We start from the raw sequence: 23,340 nt of genomic DNA, 5'->3' as shown, positions 1-23,340 counted from the left end.
ACTGTATTTGTTTGAAGGACTGGCTGAGGAGCTCCTCCAGCCTGCCAGAGCCCGCAGGCCAACCAAGCTGCCTACAGCAGCCTTCCTGCTAATGTTGTCTGACTTTGGGATTTCAGAAAAATAAGTTTCTCTTTAATTGGTACACCTGCAATCTGATTTAATGTACATCAATTTCAGACTCTCATATGGATTTTACAATCATCAGATTTTCAAATCTGTTCTGGGTCCAAAAGTCATTTCTGATGACAAAAATACGATGAATCGTCCTGCATTTTTTTAGCTGCACCTGCTGAGAACAAGGGGCAATCTAATATAATGTATTCCTTATTAAATCAAATCAAGCTTTTGATGACTTATTCTTCTGATGTCCTCAGGAGAGATCTTAAAAAGGGGGCTGTAGCCAAAATGTTCAGGATGTGAAAAATATTAATAGCCTGGATGCTGACTTACATCAAAAACAGAACATAATGCTTGCATCACCAGAAAAATACCAGACTTGAACTCCTCCCTTAGCCTGGCAGTTAAAGTTGCAGGGAAGCGCACAGTATAGGTTTCAAACCAGCAAGCATCCGAACACTCACACAGCCATAAATAAATAGATGTGAAGCACCACTAAGTGGAAGGAATGGCTGTGCACAAGTCTCTGCACATGCACATGGCTGACTGCCACTTCATGTTCTTGGGCAGTGGTTCTCATGGACGACTGGTGCCTCCTGAGTCTGGGGGCGGGTGGCACCAGATCATTGGGGGGGGTGTCCCCCAGTGGCCAATCACTGACAGGAGGGGCCCAGCGAACTGGGGGGGGGGGTCCCCTGTGACCAATCACCAAAACAGAGGTGAAACCGGAAGTGCACTTCCAGATTTGAGCCTGGCGCTTCCAGGGGGTACATGGCTAATCTCAGGGAGTCCACATGCACCCACACACACCCGCTCCACATCGCCAATGGTGGATCTCAACCTTTTTTTGTACCAGGCCCCATTTGCCAACAGATGGCCCGTCCCCACCCAGTGCCCCTCACACCCCACCCGTCTGCCCCCAGGCCGCAGCCCCTCAGTTTCCCACGTTTTCCTCCTTTAAAGGAGAACCCGTTTTTAAAGTTTGTCCCCGACCCTTTCATATATTCTTGTGAGCCGCTTTTGCATTGAGACCCGCTGTACAAGGGTGCGCCACAAGAAACCAGCACACGCACTCCTGGCGCTACACACCCAAGGCACGTCACGTGGGTGCTTTCCTGATGCACGGGCCCGGAGACTTTTCCCTGTGGATGCCCACGACGGCAACTGCGTGAGGCGCACCAAGCGCACATGACGCCTCACCAAGCCAACGGAGCGGAGCTGGGACCCTGCGGGAAACGCGGAGAAGTCAGGCTGCTCGGACGTCCCCACTGCGCATGCGGGAGTCGCCCTCAACCCTTGCCGGAAGGGTCACGTGGTCCAGGGCAGCCAATCAGGTGAGACTACCAACCGAATCCGCTTTGCCTTGGCAACGGGAGAAGCGGTTGCCAGGGAGACAGCGGCGGCGGGGCAAGGCCATGGCGGACGCCCCCCCGGCCGGGTCGCCGCAGGACCTGCCCCTCTACGAGCTCGCGGCGGCCCGGGCGCAGGAGCCGGGCCCCAGGCCCGAGCACGGCCCCTACCAGCCGCACGAGCCGGGCTACGGGCTGTGCGCGCCGCGGGGCGGCCCCTGCGAGGACCCGGCGAGCGAACAGGCGCCGCCGTCGCCCCGAGAGCTGGCCCTGATCAACGCCAAAGCCTACCTGCTGCAAAGCAGCACCAAGTCCGGCCTCAGCTTGTGCGTGCGGGCGGGCGATCGGGCGGGGAGAGGGGGAGATCCCCGGGGGCAGAGGGGAAGAGGGAGCTGAGTTCTTGGACAGCTAGGGGCTCTGGGGCCCTCCCGGGGCTGACTCGCCTCTGGGACTTCTCAGGGGTCAGATGGGACATGTGCCTGATTCAGCGGGGCTGTGAACGGGTGCTTAAACCAGGAATGGGATATTAACATTGTTCCAGAAACATTCCAAGCTTTTCCTCATTCCTGAATGTGAATGAATCCAGCTTAATTTCCCATGATGTTTACAGCCTTTTTCTTTTTTTTTAATTAATATATGTCATGTTCCAGGTCAAATCAGTTTGAGCAGGACTCAAATCATTCCAAAAGCCATATTGATTGAGCAGACAGAACTACAACCAGCGAGCATCCTCTGTCCCAGGCGCTCATATACTCCCAAATCCATTGGCAAGCATCCTACATGCAGGCTCAAACTGGGAGGTCTTGGGATTCAGATGCCCCCACTTGATCTTAGCCTACAAAAGGCCAAGAAGCAATAATGCCTTTAGGGCATTAAATCAGGCTTTCTGTGCAGACCATCTAAATAGGACATTTATAGGTCATTATTTTGGCACTGCCTCTAGTGCTCAACAGAGGCAGATCCACGGTGGGTGCAGCAGTGAGCTCCCTGGGCTCACAGCCCTGTCAGTGCAGCTTCTGCTGGGAGCTTTGCATGTGCCATGAGCTCCATGAGCTCATTGGCTGGTTGGCACATGGTCTGCACAGAGGACTTGCTTGCAGGCAGCTCTGGGGCTCAGGGTGTGAGCACAACTGCTATTCAGCTTTGGTTTCTTCTCCCTGCCCTGAATATATCAGCAGGGGAAAAGGGGGTGGGCAGCTCACAGTGATGCTGAGCTCATGCTTTTGTGTAGCTCACAACTCTGGAGTCCAGGGCCCCAGTATCATGATTGCTCATTCCCTCTTTTCCCCTGATGATGAATGGAGGGTGGGGTGGAGGGAGGAGAGTGAACAGCAGGAGCACTCACCCCCTGGGCTCTGGAGCTGCATGCAAGCAGGAGCCGCTGGCAAACCCCTACCTGACCAGCTGGTGAATTTTAGGAGCTCCACATGTTCTGTGAGCTCATCAGGTGCTACACTGACACGCTGATGAGCTCAGCTCACTGGCATCCAGGAACTTGGGGGTGCAGCTGCATCCCCTTTAGTAGTGTGACACATAGTGAGCTTTCTTACCTGCACCTGCACCTGCACCATACCCCTCACCACAATCCTGGATCAGCCCCCAAGCCTCAAGGAGCTATTTCTGGGTTTGTTATGGTATTCTGCCTATGTAACATTTTTCCTGGTGACAGATATGATCATCTTGCTAATATGTTGACCAAGATTCTGGATGAGCGCCCCATAAATGCAGCAGACATCATTGAGAATATCAGCAAGGATGTAAAGTGGGCTCAGTTCCAAAAAAAAATGGACACCCTTCGAGATGAATATGAGATTCTTCCAACATTTGAGCTAGCAGAAAAGCATAAAGTTCTGTTCCTCAAGGGAAATGGAGATGGAGATCAGGAGCCAGAAGAGGAAATAGTGAGTCACTATCATAAACATCTTCCCTTTATGCTTTTATGTGTTACATTTTTGCCTGCTAAATGATTCACCAGCAAGACATGTAAGTAAATTTATCAAAATTGTTCATTATTGGCCTAACTTTATTTCTGTTGAAGCTAAATTAGAATTTAACTTTTATTTCAGTGGGAGGATATTCCAATCGATATTGAATTCATTGCCAGTCATAGACATTTGAGTCAATGTTAAATACTTAAAACTCCTTTATGTCAAAGTATCCAAAAGAATAACACTTGTTTTGGCAAATGAGTACTGGATTTATGTGGATTTTCTCTGGAAAGCTCTGGATTTTGAACTTTGGGTGTTCAACCAAATTGTCTAAATGTGCAGTTTCCATTTTTTTTTCTTCCAGACTCCATCTGTACATACACATGAGAAAATAAAGCCCTGCTATCTCAAGCTATCTTGATCTCCTAGTCTGTTGTTGTACTAGCATTATGCACACCAGCACTGAGATCGTTTGTACATATTGTTCACATTCTTTTCCTGTAACTAGTCTGATCCTGTATATTTTGTGGTAGTTGGGAGTCTTCTGGGAATTTGGAATCTTGAATACTCTTCCAAACTTCATACCCTAATACTGCAGATTACTTAAGCTTTTTGCTCCAGTTCTTCATCCAAATTGGTATACTGTAAGTTTCCTTACAGTGGTGTTGTGAAGCTTAGGTTATTAATGTTTGTAAATCATTTTGAGAAGATAGACATTACAGAAATGCTAAATGTTATTATTTTAATGGGTAATATGCTGTAGCTGACCTTTTAAAAAGATCTTTTCATAACACTTTGCTTTAACTCAGGCATTTCTTTTTTTTCCTTAGACAGATACTCCTTTACCTAATGTGATGGAAACAGCCTTCTACTTTGAACAGGCTGGAATTGGCTTAAGCAAAGATGAATACTATCACATATTCCTTGCCCTCAAGCAGCTTGTCAACACACAACCAATCCATACATGCCGCTTCTGGGGCAAAATCTTGGGTCTGGAGATGAACTATATTGTGGCTGAAGTGGAGTACCGAGAGGGGGAAGAAGAGGAAGAGACAGAAGAAGAAGAAGAAGAAAAACTGATTGAGGAAGGAGGGAAGGAGGGAAGTGAGGTCGAAGATGAAGATGAAGAGAAAGATGATGATGAACCACCAAAGTCCACCTACAAGCTGCCAGCAGTGATCCCAAAAGAAGAAAACCGGACTGGTGCTAATAAGTTTATCTATTTTGTCTGTAATGAACCAGGCAAGCCATGGGTGAAGTTACCTCCAGTAACACCAGCACAAATTGTTGCTGCCCGAAAAATAAAGAAGTTCTTCACTGGAAGGCTGGATGCTGCTATTGTGAGCTATCCACCTTTCCCAGGGAATGAAGCCAATTACCTGCGTGCACAGATTGCCCGGATCTCAGCAGGGACCCAGATCAGCCCACTGGGGTTCTATCAGTTTGGAGAAGAGGAAGGAGATGAAGAAGAGGAGGGAGGATCAGGGAGAGACACATATGAAGAGAACCCTGACTTTGAGCCCATTAGTGTGATGGAATTAGTGGAGTCCCTCTCCAACTGGGTACACCATGTACAAAATATTCTAATGCAGGTATGTTCTAGGGAATTCATCTTCATTTCTGAAACCTATTCCATATGGTTACCAATGGTGTCCCAAAATGTAATTGAAACTTCTCCCATGCATAAAGATGGCAGCTCTCAGAGGCTATATGGTCAAGAGATATGGTTGTCATGGGTGACCTAAACTACCCTGACATCTGCTGGAAGGAGCAGTCACCCAAATCTAAGCGCTCAAGTAGGTTCTTAACCTGCATACAGGACCTCCACCTAACACAGGAGGTATACAATCCCACTAGGGGAAATGCCTTGCTGGACTTGATGTTAGCTATAAGGCATGACCTGGTGGGGAATCTGCAGGTACAAAGTAACCTACGGGATAGTGACCATTGATTGATCGAATTCACTATCCAGCAAAGGCTGGGAAAATTAACCAGCAGAGCTGAAGTGCTAGACTGCAGAAAGGCTAACTTCAGTGTGCTCAGGTGATTAGTTAGTGAGGCATTGAAGCTGAAGAGCATTGGCAAAATGGGGGTCCAGGAAGGGTGGTCGTTCCTCAAGGGAGTGCAGAAGGAGACAATCCCATTGTGCATAAAAGGGGCAAAGGGGCCAAGAAGCCCTGTTGGCTGAACAGAGAAGTCCAGGAAAGCCTAAGGGCAAAAAAAGAGGTATACAGGCTATGGAAACAGGGTAGCTACCAAAGAGTATACCTCCCTGGCTTGGCTTTGCAGGGAATCAGTTAGGAAGGCCAAATCAGAAATAGGACTTAGGCTGGCGGCAAAAATTAAGGACAACAAAAAGTCCTTCGGGTATATAGGGAGCAAAAGGAAGGTGCAGGATAGTATAAAACCCCTACAGGACAAACTAGGGCGATTGATGACAGAGAAAGGGGACAAAGCTGAGTTCTTCAATGAGTTCTTTGTATCTCTTTTTCTAGACACAGACCAAGACAAATCTTCCAACTGGATCATAGATAGACACAGGAGGGACACCAGCCCACCCACTGTTAGTGCAGACTTAGTGAAGGGGCACCTAGAGGGGCTAGATGTGTTCAAATCAGCAGGCCCAGATGAACTTCATCCAAGGGTGCTGAAAGAATTGGCCAGTGTCATAGCAGAGCCACTGGCACAGCTGTTCGAGCGCTCACGGTGCTCCGGTCAGGTCCCAGAGGATTGGAAAAAGACCGATATGGTCCCTATTTTCAAGAAGGGGAGGAGGGAGGAACCGGGAAACTATAGGCCAGTTAGTCTCACCTCTATCCTTGGGAAAACTCTGGAAAAAATCATTAAGGATTACATTTGTGGGAACCCAGCAGAGAAAATAATGCTGAAAGGAAATCAGCATGGGCTTATTGCAGGTACATCCTGCCTGACTAACCTTGTTTCTTTTTATGACCAGGTCACAAAATACTTAGACTTAGGAGTCGAGGTAGATGTCATCCACCTAGACTTTAAGAAGGCCTTCGATACAGTATCACATTCCATTCTCGTAAATAAAGTGACAGGCTGTGATGTAGATGATTACATGGCCAGGTGGGTGGCAAAATGGCTGTGATGGTGGATGGGTCGATATTGACATGGAAAGATGTGGGCAGCGGAGTCCCACAAGGCTCTGGCCTTGGACCGGTGCTATTCAATGTCATCTTCAGTGACTTAGACGAAGGGCATAGAGAGCACCCTGTCCAAGTTCACAAAGGATAACAAATTATGGGGCAGAGTTAACACAGCAGAGGGTAGGGAACGGATCCAAGTAGATCTGGACAGGTTGGAAAAAGGGCAGAATGAAATAGGATGCAGTTCAACAAAGACAAGTGCAAAGTGTTGCACCTGGGCAAAAAGGACCACCTACACACTTACAGGCTGGGGGATGACCTCCAAGATGAATAAGAGTTGTCAATATGATGAAGTGAGCAAAAAGGCTAACTACACTTCATCATGCATTAGCAGATGCATGACAAACAGGTCCCCAGGCAGGTGATGCTTCCCCTCTATGCGGCACTGGTCAGGCCACAGTTGGAGTACTGCGTCCAGTTTTGGGCACCGCACTTCAAGAGGGATGCATAGAGTCTTGAGAGGGTTTAAAGGAGGGCCACTCGTATGGTCAGAGGCCTGCAGGCAGGGCCTTATGAGGAGAGACTGAGGGACCTAGGTCTCTTCAGCCTTCGCAAGTGAAGACTGAGAGGTGATCTTGTGGGTGCCTATAAATTCATCAGGGGAGGGCAGCAGGGAATAGGAGATGCTCTATTTACTAGGACACCCCCTCAAGTAACTAGGAACAATGGCCACAAATTGATGGAGAGCAGGTTTAGGTTGGACATTAGAAAGAACTTCTTCACAGTAAGGGTTGCCAGAATCTGGAATGGGCTTCCAAGGGAGGTAGTGCTCTCCCCTACCTTGGGGGTCTTCAAGAGGAGACTGGACAAGTGCCTAGCTGGGGTCATCTGACCCCAGCACTCTTTCCTGCCGAGGGCAGAGGGTCGGACTCGATGACCTACTGAGGTCCCTTCCGATCCTGACATCTATGAATCTATGAAAGGTGAATATTTTTCCATATTTGGGATTGAGATGAAATTTTCTCCTATGAAGTATTGGCAGAAACTTTCTAAGTATTTTTGCCCTTCTCTGATAAATAGCATAAGGTGAACAAAACCCCAGGAAATCAATTTCTTGCCTCTGCATAGGGTTAGAGACATTGCAGGTTTTCATATTTTCTTACTGGCTTCTAATTTTGTACTTCTGTTTCACCAAAGGCCAGAGACATGTGAGGGGACTAATAAAATGCAGGTTGTTCATGCATAGCAACTTTTATTATGTAAAAGAGTCCAATATTTCTTTGCAGTTTACTTCCTGTTGTTCACCCTTCACTGTGAGTAGTGAAATTGAGGAAGCTTGATGATTATGGTTGATTCAGGTCCCTGTGTTTTGATGAAGGAAAAGCTGTAGTAGTATACCTTTTGTTTATTTCCATTCTGTTAAGTGTAAGCTGCATTGATATTAGCCTAGTTCTGGGAAGGGGATCTGTTAATGTGACCTTTCTTTGCTTGTGTGACTGGCTGCCCTTGACCTTCAATATGCCAACAATAGTGCCATCCATGCACACACTGAGGCAAACCTCCAGACCATCTTGGATCTCTTGTGAGAAGCCTATTGAACTTTGGCCCTCTCTCAACATGGTGAAGACCTGCTCTATCAGCCTGCCCTGGGCCACAAATGTGACCCCCCTCTCCAAATTACCATTGTGGGAAAGACCCTTAAGGTAATTGAACACTTCCTCTACCTCAGTAACCACCCTTCTCAGAGAGTGAACACTGATGAAGAGATCCAGTACAGGATCCAATGTGCAAGTGCTTCCTTTGGGAAATTGCTTCAGCGTGTCTTTATTCATTGCAATCTCCAAAAAGACACCAAGATGCAGATCTACAATGCAGTCATCATCCCCACTTGCCTCTACAGATGTGAAATGTAGGTGATCAACTGTCATCATCTCAAGAGCCTGGAGAGGTACCACCAACAATGCCTCCAGAGAATCATCCACATCAAATGGGGATATCACCACACAAACACCAGCATCCTGGGTGTTACCAGCCTTGAGTTGGTGAGTCTCAAACACCAACTTCGCTGCACTGAATATTACGTGCGGATGCCCAACTCTCAACTCCCAAAACAAGTGCTTTACTCCTAGTTTAGTAACAGCCTGAGATCTCACAATGTCCAAAGGAAATGCTACAAGGACACATTGAAAGCATACCTCAAGAAAACAGGTGCCAACATCAAGACTTGGAAAGAACTGCCTACTGACTGACTCCAATGGCACTGCAACCTCAACCAAGTGACTACTTGTTTCAGGGTAAAGTGCCTCGCCCTCAAAGCAGAGAAAAGAGAATGGAGGAAGGAACAGGTGAGAAATCCTGGCCTATCGCCTACCTCCCACCTGTGGAAAAACCTGTTACTTCTGCAGACAGAACTGTGCCTCAGGGATTGTACTCCTCAAATCACCACAAGACCCATCAATGAGCCATGGTAGAGAACATCCTTGAATTGAGGGATTGCCAGTGATGATAACTGGGTGGCATGTAGAACCACAATAATAATATTGTATAGTGTGTATTTTTTGACAACAAAATTATGGTTTCAAAGTAAATTCAATAGACATTCATACTCTTAAGGGCATTTTGCATTATTCCTTCAAGCAGGTGGCCAGACAACACAAGTAGACATTACAAATGCTGACTGCCTGCCCTTTGGGCAGGGTGCTGGACCCGAAGATCTTGAGAGGTCCCTTCCAGCCCTAATGTCTATGAAATCTATGAGTGCAGGGAAACCTAGGGCCTCCAACTGCAAGCTCACTTGCCTTTACACAAATGCCAGGAGCCTGGGCAACAAACAGGAGGAGCTGGCCCTACTCCTAAACAGTAATAATTATGATCTCATAGGGATAACAGAGACCTGGTGGGACTCCACCTATAAGTGGACCACAGGTATAGATAGCTATACCCTGTACAGGAGAGATCATGTTACAAGAAAGGGTGGGGCTGTAGCTCTCTATGTGGAGGAACAGTACACTTCCCTATAGGCAAAGACTGGCAACCAAGGAGGGTGACTTGAGACCCTCTGGGTAAGAATAAGGGGGGAATGTGGTGAAGGGAATATAATGGTAGGAGTCTATGACAAACCTCCTAATCAAAAGCAAGAACTTGACTATGAGTTTGCCAGGGAACTGACTGAGGCTGCACGCTCTCGGTGCATGGTTGTCATGGGTAACTTTAATTACCCTGACATCTCATGGGAAGAGCACTCAGTCAAATTTGACCAGTTGCAATGCTTCCTCACAAGCATTGATGAGCTTTATTTGTCTCAAGAAGTCTATGGACTGACAAGGGGCAAGACACTGCTGGACCTGGTACTGGCCAAAGGGGGTGATCTAGTCAGCAACCTGAGAATCAAAGGGAAACTGGGAAACAGTGACCACAAGTTGATCACTTTCTCTATTCACTGCAGAGCTGGGAGGTCAGTCAGCGATATGGAAGTCTTCGACTTTAGGAAGGCTGACTTTCACAAGCTTAGGAGGCTAATTGTTCAGGCCCTGAAAAACCACAGTCTGGCAGAGAGGAATATCTATGATGAAAGGTCACTCCTCAAGGATGCAATCCTTGAAGCACAAGGGAAGTCCATTCCAACCCCCAGAAAAAATAGCAAAAGGGCTGGATGACCCCCTTGGCTCAATAGGGAACTCAAGGACCTCCTGCACCTAAAAAAATAAGCTTATAAAGGATGGAAGACAAGAAACACCACTAAAGAGGAGTACTCAGCACTAGCCCATACCTGTAGGAAGCAAACTAAGAAAGCAAAGGCTGAAACTGAGCTCAAACTGGCCATTTAAATAAAGGACAATAAAAAGTCCTTCTTCAAATATGTGGGAAGTCGTAAAAAGAACAAGGGTAATATTGGACCCTTACTAAACTAAGTTGGGCAGCTGATAACTGACACCCAGGAAATGCCAATCTCCTTAACGACTACTTCGTGTTGGTCTTCCATCAGCCCAGTGGGATTACCCTGCCTGACAAGAGGCAGGATTACCAGGGGAAGGGCAAGATTACACCCACTATTATCACTGATCTTGTGAGGGAACACCTTGAGAGGCTGGACATCCACAAATCAGCCGGTCTGGACGGACCACAACCAAGAGTGCTAAAGGACCTTGCTGACATTATAGCATAGCCTATGGCAAGGATATTTGAGAATTCAGAACACTTGGGTAAGGTGCCTGATGACTGAAAGAGGACCAATGTGGTGCCTATCTTCAAGAAAGGGAGAAGGGTAAATCCAGGGAACTACAGGCCTGTTAGCTTGACCTCAATCCTAAGAGGAGGTAATATTCTGAGAGATAGCCAACATAGCTTCGTGGTGGGTAGATCTTGCCTGACCAACCTGATTTCCTTCTGTGACCAGGTGACACATCACCTGGACAAAGAAGAAGAGGTGGATATCATATTTTTGGACTTCAAGAAAGCCTTTAACCTTGTGTCCTGTGATGACCTCATGGAAAAATTGGGGAATTGTAGCCTAGATAGTCCAGTGGTTGAGGAACTGGCTCCATGGACAGACCCAGAGAGTGATAGTTGATGGAACTGAATCAACTTGGCACACTGTAACCAGTGGCATCCCCCAGGGCTCCATTTTCAGACCTGTACTCTTCACTATTTTATAAATGATCTGGACTCAGGTGTTATAAGCAGACTGGCTAAGTTTGCTGATGACACCAAACTATCCTCTAGGGTGAAGTGCAGTCACCCTAGAGGATAGTCTAGCAATCCAGGTTGACCTCAACAGGCTTACAAGGTGGGCGGATCAAAATCTGATGGCATTCAATGCCAAGAAATGCAAGGTGCTCCACCTTGGGAGAAAGAACCCACACCACACTTACAGACTCACTAGCTAGCATGACATCTGAAAGAGACTTGGGGATCATGATTGGCCACAAGATGAATATGAGCATCCAATGCAATGCGGCAGCCGGCAAAGCAAACAAAACTCTGGCCTGCATCTTCTGATGGATCTCAAACAAGACCCGGGAGGTCATCCTCCCACTTTACTCAGCTTTGGTGAGACCACAGCTGGAATACTGTGTCCAGTTCTGGGCTCTGCAATTCAGAAAGGATCTAGAGAAGCTTGACACAGTCCAGAGGAGAGCCATGCGAATCATTAGAGGACAAGAAAGCAGGCCTTATGAGGAGAGGCTGAGAGACATGGGACTCGAAAAGCATAGGCTCGGGGTAACTTGGTGGCAGCATATAAGTAAGTAAGGGGTGTGCGCCAGGAACTGGGAAAATGTCTGTTCACCAGGGCATGCCAGGGAAAGACTAGGTCCAACGGTTCTAAACTCTTAGAAGACTATTTTAGGCTGGACATAAGGAAAAATTTCTTTACTGTCCAAGTCCCCAGGGCCTGGAATAGACTCCCTGCAGAGGTGGTGCAGGCACCTACTCTGAATTCCTTTAAGAAACACTTGGATGCCTATCTTGCTGGAATCATTTGATCCCTGCTGACTGACTGCCCTTTGGGCAGGGGCCTGGACCCGATGATCTTGCAAGGTCCCTTCCAGCCCTAATGTTATGAAATCTATGAAATGATGTATACAAAATGATGTAAATTCTGCCACTGAAAGTGAATAGTACCAACATAGCTGAAACTAAGGGTGGAGACAGAAGTTGTCTTGCATCTCATTTGTGCCTCCATAAAATTAATATATGTCATCTGCAGGGATCTGGGGTTTCTGTTTCCCACAAAAGAAGAGAAAAAATCCACAGATTTCCCTTTTTCAGCAGAGAAAACATGGATTTCTCCTTTTAGCAAAGAAACCTGTGGATTCCCTGCTTTTGCAAGCAGCTCTGCAGGATTGTTGAGCTCCATCCTGCAAAAGCTGTTTAGAAACAGGGTGGGAACCCCAGCCCTGCCTGGAGCAGGAGGGGGAGCGCGGGTCCTGACACTGTCACTCAGCCAGGGCTCTGCTCAGCTCAGCTCAGCCTCACTCTTTTCCTGGAGCCTGAGGTAAGTGAGACTTGCAGGGGGCTGGGGGCCCCTCTGTCAGGGCTCAGGGTTTATAGGTCATGGCTGGGGGCACCAGCAGGGCTGGGGGAGCCAGGAGCTGGCCCTGGCCCCACCCAAGCAGGCAGCAGCAGTGGGGGACCCAGCTCCATGGTGCTTCTGCTGCAGCTGCCTGCTGTTGGGAGCAAAGAGCTGCAGCCTTGGGTCCCTGGCCCCATAGCCCTGGCCTCTGGGGGCCCCTCTGGCAGGGCTGGGGGGGCAAGGGCTGTGGGTGGGGGGCAAGAGGCATGAGTAGGGTAGGGGGGCTGTTGTGGGGGCAGTGAGGGTCACCAACAGTATTGGGGGGTCTTTGGGGGCAGTGAGAGGCACCAGCAGTATTGGGGGCACTTTGGGGGCAGTGAAGGGCACCAGCAGTACTGGAGGGGGGGGCTTTGGGGGTAGTGAGAGTCACCAGCAGTGTTGGGAGTGCTGCAGGGGGCTTTTAATTTTAATAATGTATTCGGGGGTTTTGTCAGAGAATTTGCGATTTTTCATCACAGAATTTGTGATTTTTTTATCAGAGAAAACCAGGATCCCTCAGCATCTGTGTAGTCTAATCAATTTTTTTGGTCCGAATGGTATTTTGGTACTTTAAAGTTTCTGAAATAGGCATTTTAATTCATAACATGATATTTCAAAGATTGTTGAATCTATTTTATAGCTATTGGTATGTTGGTTGTAGGGCCGTTGCATCTGGATTAATCCCATTCAAAAATCAGAGGAAGAAGAAGAAGAAGTTGAAGAAGAGGAGAAAGCAGATGAGTCAGATGAACCACAGCAAGAAGTGGGACCCCCTCTTTTAACCCCACTCTCTGAAGATACAGGTACAGACCACTCAGACTTTCTTGAGTGATTGTATTTTTTGACAGTGAACATCTAAAGTTTTGGCAATGGATGAGTGAAAATCTGGAGGTATAGTTTTGTGAGGCATCACAGCAGGTATTTGCGATTACCAGATAAGCACATTAACAGTATGTTAATTCAGGGGTATCCAACCTTTTTGAATGTGGGGCCGGATCACAAACATTTTATCACCCAGTGGGCCGGCGAGCCATATTCAAAGACCTCACAGGAGGTGGTATCACATCAGGAAGTGATGTCACGTGACCTTTGACACCAATGAAGTTGCAGGAAGTGACAGTGAAATGGGTCTGGAAATGTGCCTAAGGAAGTTGTGGTTTTCAGAAAGTATGTATGTTTGGTATGGGTTAGGAACAGGACATCATTTTTCTGTGCAGGGGGTTGGACTAGATTAGGGCTTCCCAGCTGACTAACTGCAGGCCACATGTGGCCCACAAAGGGCCTGGATGTCACCCAGTCTACATGGGGTCTGCAAGCAGTTAATATATAGGGCGTGGGCCTGGGCAGCCACCTCTCCCACTGCTGTGCAAGGGGGAAAGGCCTGTGGGGAGGGAGGAGTGGTCTGTGTCCTGCAAATGTAGTCTCCATGCCTGAGGATGGGGGTCTGCATGTTGCTGGAGCGGCCTGTGCAATGAGGAGGTCCTAGGGGCCCACCCCCACAGCGTGCAGCCTGTGCAACACATGCTGGTGTTATCTGGGGCGCGCAGCCTCACCAGATCTGAACAGCCCTGGACTAGCTTATCCTTGAGATCCTTTACTAACTTGATCATGGTCATTTTTATAGATTTCATAGACATTAGGGCTGGAAGGGACCTCGGGAGATCATCGAGTCCAGCCCCCTGCCCAAAGGGCAGGAAGTCAGCTAGGGTCATAGGATCCCAGCAAGATAAGCATCCAATTTAGTCTTGAAGGTGTTCAATGTAGGTGCTTGAACCACCTCCGCTGGCAGACTGTTCCAGACCTTGGGGGCTCGGACAGTAAAGAAATTCTTCCTTATGTCCAGCCTGAAATGGTCTTGCAGGAGTTTGTGACTGTTCGACCTCGTCATCCCTTGGGGCGCTCTGGTGAACAGACGTTCCCCCAGATCCTGCTGGTCACCCCTGATAAACTTATAGGTGGCCATCAGATCACCCCTGAGCCTGCGCTTTTCCAAGCTAAAGAGTCCCGTGGCTCTCAGCCTGTCATCGTAAGATCTGTTTTCCTGACCTCTGATCATGCGCGTGGCTCTCCTCTGGACTCTCTCAAGCTTTTCCACATCCTTTTTGAATTGTGGAGCCCAAAACTGGACACAGTACTCCAGCTGCGGCCTCACCAAGGCCGAGTACAAGGGGAGAATGACGTCCTGGGATTTGCTCGAGAAGCATCTATGGATGCACGCCAGCATTTTGGTCGCTTTACTAGCTGCCGCATCGCATTGCAGGCTCATGTTCATCTTGTGGTCAATGATGACCCCCAAGTCTCTTTCTTCTGTAGTGCTAACCAACGTAGCACTGCCGAGCCTATAGTGCTGCAGGTTTTTCCTCCCAAGGTGGAGAACCTTGCATTTATCGGTGTTAAACACCATGAGGTTCTCGTCTGCCCATTTGCTGAGCTTGTCCAGGTCAGCCTGGATCACCCGCCTATCTTCTGGCATGGATGCTTTCCCCAAAGTTTGGTGTCAAACTGTTAATTGTGGTTAATTAACTAGAAATTGTAGGCATATACTGCAGAGATGTGGAAGAGATCTCAAGGATAAGCTAGTTGACACCAGCATGTGTTGCACAGGCTGCATGCTGTGGGGGTGGGCCCCTAGGACTCCCTCACTGCATGGGCTGCTCCAGCAGCATGCAGACCCCCATCCTCAGCCATGCAGGCTACATTAGCAGAACCTGAACCGCCAAGGAGGCAGCGGGATGTAGAGCGCCTCTGGGCCGGGCTCCTCCTGCCTCCCGCCCAGCCCGGCTCCAGCAAGCACACGGCCCGCAGCCCTGGCCTGGCCCCAAGAGGCCCCAGCTCCACGCGGGAACTTACCTCATGCTTCTGTCCACCATGCATGAGGGCAGGGCGCAGGCTGGGGGCAAGGGGCGGAGCCAGAGAAGAAGCTGCACATGCTGTCCCCAGCTTGTCTAATCAGGCACAGTGGGGCAGGACCCGGCTCACTGATGAGCCCCGCCCCGCAGGGGTAAGCAAGTCCCCTCCCCTCCCCTGCCCTCCCCTCACTGCCGGTTAGGGCCCAGGGGCCAGCCGTGGCCACCTCACCGCTGCCACTGTGGCTCCACCGTGGCTCTGTGCTCGGCAGCAGCTCCATGCTCTGCAGTAGCGGCAGCGACTTCGCCTTGGCTCTATGCTCAGCAGGGGCAGCAGCAGCTCTGCGCTCCGCAGTGGCGGCAGTGAGTGCACTGCGGCTCAGCAACGGCTCTGCACTCCATGGTGGTGGCACCGGCTCCACCGTGGCTCCATGCTTGGCAGCGGCGGCAACAGCTCCGCCATGGCTCCACATCGGCTTGGTGTGCCACATGGTGGCCTGCGGGTCATATGTTGGACAAGCCTGGTATAATTGTATCCAAATAACCCACAAGGAATGCGTTTAAAATTTTGGAAGTTAACTGGTCACTTTCAGGTTTCAAAGTTAACAACTTCTGTGCCTGCTTCTCTCCTCAGACATGATGAAGAATGCCTCGCATTTAGAAATTTATCTAGCTTAGTCCCAACCATGCAGTTGGTCCAACAAAAGATACCACCTATAAAAAGCCTTGAGATAAAAGAGGAATTTTCACCCCTCTGAGCTGTTGTTTCATGTTCAGGAAAAGAATGCTGCATCACTTAAAAAGAGTTGATTTTTTTATTAGGGCTGACAAATGAGTAAAAAAATTCATCACAATTAATTGTGAGATTAAAAAAATAGTTGCAATTAATTGCAATTTTGATCACACAGTTAAATAAGTCAGTAACCCCCATCCAACAGTCCAGAGCCTGTGCGCCCTGCCTCTCCTCCCCTGCCACCACCAACAGTGCACAGCCCCAGCTCCAACATTGGTGTGCCCTGCGCCTGCTCCAGACTTACGCTGGCCAGGGCAGACCAGCCAGAACCCGTGCAAACAGCCCTGACCCTGGCCCATCCTGCACATGCTCAGACTCACCTGCTTATGCTGAGCAGCAGCAGCAGCTGAGCAGAAGCTGCTGGTCGGGGCAGGGGAAGAGTGGCCCTTCTTCCTTGCTGCTGCCAGGCCCTTCTTGTTGCAGCTGCCCAGAACCCATGCCCAGACTGCCCTGTGGCTCCTCTGCACTGCCACTGCTGCCCTGCTGTGCAGCCTGGAGGTGGCAATGCCGGTGCTGGAAAGCAACCACAGGGTAGCAAAGGCACTGGCTCTGGGCAGCTGCAGCAAGAAAGGCCTGGCAGTGGTAAGGGGGAGGTGCCGCTCTTCCCCCACCCAGAACAGCAGCTTCTGCCTGGCCACCGCCACTGCTTCCACTGCTCAGCGTGAGTGGGCGGTCCAGAGTAGGTGGGTAGGCTGGGATTGGGGCAGTGCGCACATGTTCTGACTGGTCCGCAGTTGGTCCGCTCCACCAGGCCAAGTCCAAAGAGGTCACGGGATGGGCCTCCCCTGGTCAAAATGGATGTGTGCAATTAACACTTGTTACAAAAATTAATGTGTTAATTTGTTTGTGTTAATCACGTACGCTAACTTCGATACATGAGACTCCAGGTATAATATTGCACTAACTCTCTATTAAGTATAATCCCTCCTTTCTTACATTCAGTTCATATTCTGTATCATTGGGATCTGGTTCTCCCAAATATATCAGTAAGTGGCCCACAGTGCTCTCATCCCTGACAAAGGAATTAACATTAAATAATGAGTATTACATTGCGTTTCAGGAGCCATGCATGTAGTCATGTTTACTTTTGTTTTTTTAGCATCTGGAATTAATAATCCAGTGATTATCAATGATATCACCAAAACGGACTTTGGATTTACAGAGCTTTTCCAATATTCTGGAATGGAACACCCATTCCAAATATCTCCTTTTTCAGATACATCAATTCCTTGTGTTTTAAAATTCTCCTTATATATACAGTTAAGTACAAAATATTTCATAGATACTTATGAGTCCGGTTATTCCTGGCAATGTATATTTTCTTTGGTTGGCTCTTAACAGAAATTCAGAACATCCCTCCTTGGACAGCTCAGTTATCTACAAATCTGGTTCCTCAATATGCCATTGCAGTTATTCAGTCCAATCTGTGGCCCGGAGCATATGCCTTTGCTACTGGCAAGTAGGTACCTTGTGTTCATAATTAGACTGTGTAATCTTGGTTTCTCACAGTCATCATTTTTACTTCATCTTAAACTGGCTAATCAGAGATAGGTGTTTAATCATTATATTGAAGTTTTCTAGTTTCTAATCTATTGACTTTACCCACTACTAAAATCTAAATATCTTTGGTATCAGCTGTACAGACAGTAATAAACAATTGCCTAAGATGGGAAGTGAAGAATACCATATGTCTGGTGGTAAGTACACTAGAAATTTGACTGATAGAATGTAATTAATCAATTGTCCAAGACCCCTGGGTCAGCACCCCTACTTTTGATTTCATTAAGGTTTTTTTCACGAATAATTACATTTCATGGCTAATTTCCACTACAGTTTCCATAAGATATTTTTACCACCTTCAGATGATCTCCATTTTCAGTCCCAAAAATGGATATGATGGGTGAAATCAGTAGAAGCCATATAGGATCATCATGCAATAAAAGATTTTAGTCCAGATTTTATAAATCACATAGTTGAGCACTTATGAATTTTAGGTAAAAAGGTAGTCATTGTTATTTGCATTGTTAAATGATGCCATTTTTTAAATATACCAAAATATGTAACATGTTTTTGTTAACAAAGAGAAGCCTGAGAATTTTTCCATGGAGAATTGTGTGATTCTTTGTTTTTTTCCTTAGGAAATTTGATAATATCTATCTGGGCTGGGGTCATAAATATAGTCCAGATAACTACAGCCCCCCACTACCTCCACCAGTGCAGGCAGAATACCCTAGTGGTCCAGAAATCACTGAGATGAGTGACCCTACTGTAGAAGAGGAGCAGGCACTCCGGGCTGCACAAGAAGAAGCTTTGGCTGCAGCTGAGGAAATGGAAGAGATGGAAGAAGAAGAGGATGATGATGAGGATGATTAAAATGCTAGAAGAATGAAAGATGTATACTTTTTTAGAAATATCTGAATAGTTTTTAAATAAATTTATTATAATTGAGGCACTCTCAAAAGATATGTATATGGAGAAGCCTGCTTAAAATAGATGCTTTGTTTTACTGTTGTACACTCTTCTCATTCAGAATACTTTGACTTTAGAAGGATGTCTTTGGTAGTGATTTTAATGTGCACCTTGGAAGAGCAGATTGTTGAAGTCTCAGGAGGATTAAGCTGCCCTTGTTAATAACCATCTCTTTAAAATGATAGTGGAAATTTGCCATTTTCTGTTAGAAAGCCCTCACCCAGATTCATGTTATCAATCCATTTCCTAGTGTGCACTGTATTTTCTTGCATATAAAATGCCTGGAATGTAATACATACCGTGTTTTGAAAGCCAGAATGAAAAAAAAATCTTTCCTTGAATAAGTAACTGAGTCATAGCAGCTAGGGTGCCACTCCTGCTCATTGTTCAGCTCCCTTTAAGTGCTGCAAATCTTACTTCTAGTTTAACCTGTAAGAAGCAGAAAATGCTCTTACCATATTTTTCACATATAATGAGGACTTCCATTTCCAGCAACTAGTTGTATACTAGATAATATGGTTGTGACAGTGCCAGCATTCTGGCTTGGTTGTCCCTCCTGTTGCTCTCTCTGGGGATAACCATGCCCAGTTGAGGTGCTTTCCTGCCACAACTTGATGGAAATTATAGAATTCTGCCTCAGCAAGAGACAATGCTCACCTGGGTCGGGGCAGTCCATTATCAGACTTTGCTGCATTCTGTAATACTGTTTGGCAAGACCCTTATTGGGGGCTGGATTGGGAGCTCCTCCACCCCTACACTTCTGCCTCAGGCCTCCATATGTTTTTTTGATCAGGCTTCAGTCACCACATTGATCACCCACCAACCGCCATGCCAGCCTTGGAGCATCCTAACAATACCTCCCAGAACTCATGCCTGAAATCCCCAATAGTCCATCTAGTATAAAAAGAAAGAAATGTGGGCAGCCTGACTGCCTCTCATCCTCTTTCAGCATGTGTGTCTTTGTCCATCATCCAAGAACTCCTCTCATCACTTCCAGTGTCCTTGTACCTCTGCATTGGGACTTGCCTCCCAGCTGTGGCTAATGCCCCCTGTGGGAGGAGGGCCCACCTGAAGGGGTCAGGGTTGGGATTCTTCTTGTAGATTTCATAGATTTCATAGATATTCAGGCTGGAAGGGACCCCGAAGGATCATCGAGTCCAGCCACCTGCCCCAAGGGCAGGAAGTCAGCAGGGATCATAGGATCCCACCAAGATAAACATCCAAATGTGTCTTGAAGGAGTTCAAAGTGGGTGTTTGAATGACCTCCAGCGGCAGTCTATTCCAGACCTTGGGGGCTCAGACAGTAAAGAAGTTCTTCCGTATGTCCAGCCTGATCCAGGACTGTAGGCTTCCCAGGGCTCAGCATGCATGCCAGCTGAGGCACTCCCAGCCAGGGCCTCTCTCCCCAGCAGCTGCTGTTTCCCAGTCAGGACTTTCAGCATGCAGCACCCAGGCTGCATCTCTTGTGGCACTGTGTTTGGTGCTCCAGCTGCATTGCATCGAGCCAATGAGAATTTTAACTGGACTGCAGGTAAGGGAGAGGGGGCAAGTGGGGAGTTCCCTTTCCTTAATCCTCTGGCCCTGCTACAATGGTAATTACCATCCTTATATTCCTTTGCTCCAGACTCACCTATAAATGAGAACGGGCGTGGGGACTAAACTGCTCACTCTTCCACTAAAACACAAGGCCCCTCCAAGTCAAACATAGATTCATAGATTTATAGATGTTAGGGTCAGAAGGGACCTCAATAGATCATTGAGTCCGACCTCCTGCATAGGCAGGAAAGAGTGCTGGGTTCAGATGACCCCAGCCAGATGCCTATCTAACCTCCTCTTGAAGACCCCTAGGGTAGGGGAGAGCACCACCTCCCTTGGGAGCCCATTCCAGATTTTGGCCACTCTAACTGTGAAGAAGTTCTTCCTAATGTCCAGTCTAAATCTGCTCTCTGCTAGCTTATGCCATTATTTCTAGTAACCCCCAGGGGCACCTTGGTGAGTACAGCCTCACCAATTCCCTTCTGTGCCCCCATGATGAATTTATAGGCAGCCACAAAGTCGCCTCTCAACCTTCTCTTGCGGAGGCTGAAGAGGTCCAGGTGCCCTAGTCTCTCCTTGTAGGTCTTGGCCTGCAAGCCCTTAACCATACAAGTGGCCCTTCAGTCCTCCTATAGAATACAAAGCAAACTCTGGCTATTTCTTCATGCATGTACCAAACTATTACTTTGGTCTCACTTTCCAACACCATTCACCTCACTTTTCTCATAAACATTTAACTTGCTCTATACTTCAGATATAAATTATAATAGAAAGAAATAAACTAAAGAAAAAAAATTAAAATTGGAACTATGAGAGCTACCAGTACACATTGCTCAATTACATTGTTTGGGGAGGAGAAGCTGTACCTACTTTCTCTGCCTTATTTTTTGCCTAAGTTAGCCTGCAAGCTCCAAGTACCTGGTGATTTTATGTGTATGAAAAGTATCGTGTTCAATAATTCAGTTCAGCAATGCAATGCAAAATTGGAGTGGCTTTGGAGGAAAAACCACATATTCTCCTAGAATAATACAGGAAAGTCAACTTTTTGAGTAACTTGGAAATGTCATGTGCTTCCTGAATCCGCGTCACTCTCAGTGAAAAACACATAGGTCTTTGTTAAAAGTGTATTACTAGCAAACTGGATGTAGAAACATTTCATGTAATCCTTTATATGTTACATACACCAAAAATGAATCTAGCATACTTATGAGGAATTAAAAATAGAGGACGTGATGCTCAGCTTTTTTGAAGTCAATGTGGATTTGTCACCCAAGCACCTGGCCCAATTAGCAAAGTCAGGAACTGAACTATAGGACCTTGCATACTGTTGCCACGTCTTCTTGAACATAAGAACTGCCATTTACCGGGTCCGACCATATGTCCATCTTGCCCAGTATCCTGTGTCACACAGGGACAAAGAGTGGATACTGAAAGGGAGAGTGAACTGGGTATGACCAGGGTTTTTTCCACTGTTCCTCTTGCTTGCTGCCTCCAGCATTTAAGGTCTAGGACAGGAGCGAGCAAAGTCCAGTTCACGGGCTGAATCAGACCTGTGGCAGATTCCATTTCCCAGCAGCCCCTGTCCATGTCGCTGCAGCTGGTTTCCAGGGTTACTATGGAGACCAGCCCCAGCAGCACTGGCACAGCTGTTCCAGTCCTGAGATCTTGCGGTGGTGACAGTGTGGTCCAGAGCCAGGGCAGAGCTGCAATCCACTGCCCACCAGTGCTGCTGGGGTCCATCTCCATGGGCTCTACACCTCACAGTGCTTCTGCTACTGGGATCTCCCTGGAAACTGACCACAGCAACATGGGCAGGGGCTGCTGGGAAACAAAGTCTGGCCACTGGCCAGATCTGCCATTTTGCCCAGCCGTGGTTTAGGAAGTTCTGATTCAGAGCTGTGCCCCTAACTCCCATGCTCAATAGCTATAGATGCCCCTTTTCTCCAAGAACTGTTCAGTCTCTTTTTGAATCTGGCTAAACTGAAAGCTTCCACAACATCTGATGGCAATGAGTTCCACACTTTAATTACATGCTGTGTGAAAAAGACCTTGCTTTTGTTCTAAACCCACTACATACTACTCTCGTTTTGTTACTGCTAGTTCTTGTCTTGTGAGAGATGGTAAATAATAAATCCCTATTTACTGTATCTTCACCATTTATTATTTTGTAAATCCTAATCGTGTCCCCCTTCAAGCATCTCTCTTCTAAATAGGCCAAGCCTCCTTTATAAATAGGCCACCTAGATTTATAATGATATTTTCAGTTTTGTTTACAATTCTCTTCTTAGTAATCCCTAACACTGCTTGCCTATTTGACAGTTGCTGAGCTCTGAGCAGATGTTTTTAGTTAACTATTCACCATCTCTTTTCTGTGTGGTAACAGCTAATGTAGAGCGCATCATAGCGTAGGTATTTTGGGTGATTTTGCCCAAGTGCATCACTTTCCACTTATCTGCCATTTAGTTGCCCATTTGCTCAATAGTGCCAGATCCTTCTTTAGTATCTCAGTCCACCTTGGTCTTTACCACTTTGAATAATTTTGTGTCACCTGCAGATTTGGCCACACCTCATTCCTCACCCTTTATCTAGATCATTTATGAATTTGTTAAACAGATTGGTTCCAGCATAGATCCCTGGGGGACCCTGCTGTTTCCTTCTTTCCAACCCTGTGTACTCGTACAAGTGCAAAGTGAGTAAAGTGGAAAGTGACTTGATTTGGTAACATTGCACTTACTATGCACTGGTGTAAACGACAAAGAGGTGAATAGGCCCACAGAGACCTCTGCTCTTTGCTCTAAAGAAGTAGCTGTTAATCTTTTTTAGACTCAAGGCATTCATTAGAGTCAAGGCATCCATCAGAAAAATGCCAAATCTTAGTTTTCACTCATTTCTTCGCTACAGAAAAGGAGCAGTTCTGCCACAAAACCATGACAGGTCAGAATATTTTTGATGCATTGGATTCCCATTTGAAACCTCTGGGTTTATCTTGCAAATCATGTGTAGGTGTTTGCATACCTAACGGTGCATTGTGTGTTACCCCTAGAAGGATCTCACTGCCCCGCAGGGTGCTTCAGTACGCTGGTTAAGAATCCCTGCTCAAAAACATTTTGTGGGATGGTCAGGGGGAGGGCCTTCAAATG

General features: G+C 47.2%; 1 protein-coding gene and 1 pseudogene across 4 annotated transcripts; both read left to right on the top strand.

Moving 5' to 3' along the window:
• The first annotated feature begins 1,470 nt into the window (after positions 1–1,470).
• On the top strand, positions 1,471–21,420 carry LOC149870958 (radial spoke head protein 4 homolog A-like). 4 transcript variants are annotated; one of them, XM_090031912.1, is made up of 7 exons: positions 1,471–1,792; positions 3,136–3,367; positions 4,225–4,986; positions 13,218–13,359; positions 17,537–17,654; positions 17,831–17,892; positions 18,334–21,420. In XM_090031912.1, the coding sequence occupies exons 1-7, from the start codon at positions 1,533–1,535 to the stop codon at positions 18,450–18,452; spliced, it is 1,695 nt and encodes a 564-aa protein (XP_089888038.1). In that variant the 5' UTR covers positions 1,471–1,532; the 3' UTR covers positions 18,453–21,420. The 4 variants fall into 4 exon arrangements, with proteins under 4 accessions (XP_089888038.1, XP_089888037.1, XP_089888041.1 ...); XM_090031911.1 differs by lacking the exon at positions 17,831–17,892; XM_090031915.1 differs by lacking the exon at positions 17,537–17,654 and having other exon boundaries at positions 18,334–18,476.
• On the top strand, positions 5,135–12,601 carry LOC149870959 (uncharacterized; annotated as a pseudogene).
• Positions 21,421–23,340: the final 1,920 nt, after the last annotated feature.

The sequence above is a fragment of the Crocodylus siamensis genome, chromosome 2 (genome assembly GCF_052110815.1).
Source record: "Crocodylus siamensis isolate JL-2025a chromosome 2, ASM5211081v1, whole genome shotgun sequence".
Lineage (NCBI taxonomy): Eukaryota > Metazoa > Chordata > Crocodylia > Crocodylidae > Crocodylus > Crocodylus siamensis.
This window is presented reverse-complemented; position numbering and strand designations above follow the sequence as displayed.